Source organism: Fulmarus glacialis, unplaced genomic scaffold (assembly GCF_000690835.1).
Source record: "Fulmarus glacialis isolate BGI_N327 unplaced genomic scaffold, ASM69083v1 scaffold21348, whole genome shotgun sequence".
In the NCBI taxonomy this organism is placed as follows: Eukaryota; Metazoa; Chordata; class Aves; order Procellariiformes; family Procellariidae; genus Fulmarus; species Fulmarus glacialis.
Window position 1 is genome coordinate 278 of NW_009226630.1, and position 4670 is coordinate 4947.

The 4670-nt window shown below is 49.4% G+C and overlaps 1 protein-coding gene across 1 annotated transcript; it reads right to left on the minus strand.

The window, feature by feature from the left end:
- Positions 1 to 169: 169 nt before the first annotated feature.
- On the minus strand, positions 170 to 2486 carry IL10 (interleukin 10; the record flags this gene model as incomplete). Its single annotated transcript, XM_009582872.1, has 3 exons — positions 2097 to 2486; positions 619 to 681; positions 170 to 322 (listed from the first exon to the last, which is right to left on the minus strand). Coding segments are annotated over exons 1-3 (375 nt in total), but the record flags the coding sequence as incomplete, so codon positions are not given.
- Positions 2487 to 4670: the final 2184 nt, after the last annotated feature.

The window sequence follows — 4670 nt, forward strand, 5'->3', positions numbered from 1 at the left end:
AGCTCCTGCCTGCCCAGAGCCCGGTTCCTCCGCACCATCCCGACACCCGTGCTCCTGCTCCTGGGGAGACCCAGCACCGCTGCCCACCCTGCTGCTGGTCTGGGCCTGGCCCTGCCTCGCCGGAGAACACTGCTTTCATCCCCCCCCGGTGATGCTGAGCCCCACTCACACAGCGGCTCATCGTTGCCTTCAGGCTCATCAGCAGGTTGCCCAGGTCGCCCATGCTCTGCTGGTGGTCCGTGCTGGTCCTCATGGCGCTGGGCAGGACCTCCTCCATGTAGAACCGCATCATCTCCGACACCGACTGGCAGCCAAAGGTCCCCTGGGGCGAGAGGAGGTAACCGCGTTGGGGACGGCCACCAGCACCGACGTGCGTGGGTGGTTTTAAGATCAAAATCGCAGTGGTGGTCAGAGCGCTTGCAGCATGTTAGCACCGCTTGCTGCGGCTGCGATGTGGGGGGAACCATGCGTCAGCCCTGCCGCAGACACACGTGTTACTGCTGGGCTGGAGAACTGTCCTTGTCTGACATTGAAAAAGCCCCAATTTACAATCTGCTTCCTTTCTTACAAAACACTGGCCGAAGGATAAGGGACTTAGATAAGAATTATAATTCTTACCTTAAATTCATCCAGCAGTTCGGAGCTGAGCAGCTGGATGCTCAGTTCATCATCTTTTGATTGCTGTAGAAGGATGCAGTGGAAACATGAGCTTTACTTAGGCAGTCAACACTATTTCTCCCTTTGCCCAACCAAACGATCGTTTTCCTTGTTTGCATTTATGGTCTGACTGAAGCGAAGGCAAAGAGCACCCAGCACACTTGTGTGCACAGCACAGTAACCCCAGATACGGGAGTTGCCCATTCTTTGGTCCATAGTCTTGCAGTGCCACTACCGCTAGGTCAAGGCAGCAAGATAATGAAATCACAAACTTCAGTGCCATCGATTTTGTTAATGTGAAACTCCTCCCGCCGCTGCCAGCACTGCAGGCTCGCTTCAGCTGCAGAGGGTGTTTATGTAGGAGTGCTGATGCAAACCGCCCCGCTCTTCAGATGCCTGTCAAAGTTATGACAGCCCTGGAAGCGAGGTATCCACCCCAGCCTGTCTGCCCGCAGGCTCGCCGGGGCAGGAGGGTTTAATCCCCCTGGTTTTTTTGTCTCTGTAAGTCTCCGGTCAACAGGGGAAAAGGGATCTGCAGAGGGTGTTTGTTCTTGTGGTGCCTCTGTTGCACCATCAGCTCTGGAAGACCGGAGAGCTGCAGCGGGGCAGGCTGGCACCAGCCAAAGCATCACCCCGTGGCACCAAGTTACCAACGCTTTCCTGAGAGGTTAAAAATATTCCTTCCCAACATTAACTGGAAGATTGACAGCAAGCTCGAAATTTAAAGTCTTCACTGTGTTCATTTGATAATAGATACAAGCCATGACATTAGCCTGAGATTTAATCTGGAAAATTACCTCGTTTTATTGCTAAAACACACTGACTAACTAAAATAGTAACACAAACGTGACCAACTATCTCTATCAGTACTGATGCAATGACAAACGCTCCGAGTCTATCTTGTGCTGCTTTCTCAGCAACCCCGAGGCTCCCGTTAGCTGCAATGCAAAGCAGTGACCTTTTCCAGGCACCGCAGCAAGTGCTAGTTACTGTAGTGCTCCTCCAGTCATAAAATACTATGTTCAGGCTTTTGTGGTTCTTTCAAAGAAAAAGTCTGTAGCAAAAGATTTCCCTTTTCATCTAGCATTGACTTCAGCAAGGCTGAAGTTGCCCTGAAGAAGGGACTATTTCCTTCCTATGAATTCAGTGAATAATTTGGTCTGCAATGTTTAGGGGGAAGTCTGGCCAGCAAGGTTCACAAAGATTCATTATGAAATCTCTTGAGTTCATTGTAACTAAAACTAGGAAGAAAACCCTTGCATGTTGTCTCTGAGCGAGCAATGAAACTGAACTTCTCTTGCTCACCCCCGACAGCCCGTAACACAATACAGGACCAAATCATTTCTGCGGGAGGAAGCTGTCTTCCCCTTATCCAAATCACTGAACTTTGCAGAAAAAGCAAAACGAGAAGGAGGCGAGACTAGCAGGGCTATACTTACAAAATAATCCTTAATTTCCTCAAACTTGATCCTCAGCTCTCTGAGCTTTGCAGGCAGGAGCTCCGAGAAGTGGAGGCAGCTGGGCTTGGGGGGCGAGCACCTGGCAGGCAGGGCGCTGGCAGCCAGGAGCAGCAAGAGCAGGGCTGGGCGGCTTTGCATGCTGTGAGAATGAGCTGCTTGCCTCTTGGTCCAGCTCTCGGCTGAATTTCACAGGAGGGTTAAAAGCAGATCTGTAGCCTTCACCTTGATGGAGCCCCTAATTTATACTCTCAAAACATCGCTCAATTTCCTCTCCCCATTTCCTGGCGAGCAATATTGGGGTTTTAAGTCATTCATTAAAACCAAATGTCACTTGGGTTTCCCGTCAACTTGGGTTTCCTGTTCTCTTGACCCCCCTCCTCTCCTCACACCCCATCAAATCTTTTGTGCTTAGACTCTGCATTTTCTTTTTTCATTGCTTGCTTCTTGTAAATTTAAATGTGGCTATCTTCAGATACAATGCGAAGAAGAAAAGGTGCTGTGTAAGGTTACTTCTGCATTCTCACAGTTACTTTTTATTTTTAGATGAATGCCCTTATTGTTAGGGGAAAAAAAGTGTTTCTATTTTTAAACCTCCGTATCAAACCTGCACTTAGGATCCCCAGCACCATGCATAATTCAGCAGCATTGCTTTTAATGAACCTGCACAAATACACTGTCACCTCCTTTGGCATTCTAATGCTATCCTGCAAATACACATGACAATCTTAAATTTTAAATTTTTTTTCAGCATATGTCTGCTGAAGGCGATGTGAATTCTCGCTGCCTTCAGCAAACTCAAAGACTATGCTCCCAAACTTCAGCTGGTGCTGTGTCCGAGTGCTAACGGGGTTAGTTCTGTGATGTGCCGGGATGCGGCGGAGGAGCCCAGCCCGACTGCGATGCGTTGCTGCCCAGGTCCTGGCTTGTGCGCGGCTGGCTGCGCCTACCCAGAGCAGCGGGGTGGGAGCAGGGTTTGTGCCATGGGAGCCGCTATTTTAACATTGGTGTTAAAGCGTGTAAGCAGGTCACAAATATTTGTGTTTCTGGCTTTTTAGTCCTATTTCGTTTCCTAGAAATGGACATGAGCCCCATCCAAGCAACCCAGTGCTGGCTCTACGAACTGGGTGTATTGTGTTAACTGAGATTTATTGTCCCAGCGCTGATAAAATTACCATTTCAGAGCTGAAGATAATTCCTCTGACGTCTCTTGTTTTCCGCTTTCCTCTCTTTCATGCTCTCTTTCTATATATATTTGTACACACCCCCCCCCGCTTCCTTGTGATAAAGATTTCACTGATGAATTTGGGAATCTGTTATCCAAGAAAGAGAAAGTGGAGATGAATTTGGCCTTTCTGAAATCAGAGGGTTTTCTTTGAGACCTCCCGCGTTATTTTGAAACAATGTGTTCTTCCCAGCCTGCCTCCAATACATTGCTTTGGACAAATTACCTCAATTCTCATTTCCTCCACTGCACTGAAGCTCTTTTAAGCTGAATTTGCAAACCTCTGTGAAGGAACTTGTTGCAAAAAAAAAGCTGGAAAAATGCAAAGTATTGTTTGTTACCGTATATTTAGGGTTTTTAAAAATTTATTTTTAGGAGCCAAAGAGAGGAATATTTGATGTACGTACGTATGAGTAAGAGTAAAGGGGATGAAACATTAGTAATTGAAGGGTTTGAGGCACAGACAATGTGGGATTTTGTGTTCTGATTTGTTTTCCTTTTGTTGTTGATGTTGCCTCTTCCAGAGGAGGTGAGGAAGCCTGCTCCCGGTGAATCACTGCAGGCACACTACTTTATCTGAATCGCAGTGTGTCGTGTATTTGGTGACCCATTTTTCTTCCCCTGCTCTAATGCAGCCGTGCAGTTTCTTCCCTTGACCGCCAGCCGAAGCTATGATGAAAGGAGGAAAGTGAGCAGCAGCAGATGGCTCAGACAAACCGAGCAGTTTTAAACTCAACCTGTTCCCACTGGTAGCATCCCACCTTTCTCTGCTTTCCCCCTTGGCTCCCACCAGGGGAGGTTTTTTGCTTATTTTGGATTAACTCGAATCTGCCGTGGGTCAATAAAGCTTCCATGCCAAGACCTGGACGGCTGCTTAAGTTTCATCAGGGCATCAAAACTGATGTGGCAAGGGCAGGGGGTGCGATGCTGTCAGGAGGCAGTGCCCCGGAGCGGCTCCGCAGGCAGCCTGGCCCCGAGCTGGCCCCATGCCCGGGACCAGAGCCCAGAGCTAACCCCGCTCCCTTCGGTGAGGGATGCAGCCCCAGGCACTTCTCTGCAAATCGGGTCCCCTGCAGCGGAGGGGTCACACTCAGCCTCAGCTGTAGGTTTAGGTGCTGGTATATTCGTGGGATGCAAAGCAAAGGTCTTTGGGCGCACGGGAACCTCCCCCGCCGCCAGCGGGAGCCGGTGCAGCGGCGGCTGGGCGCCGGGAGCCCTCCTTCCTTCCTGCCGAGGAGCTCAGCGCTCGTTTCCAGACTACTCTTATTTTGATCAGTCTGTGGGTCTCCATGAAGTCACTTCAGTTTGACACCCAGAGCGTGCAGAGCGGT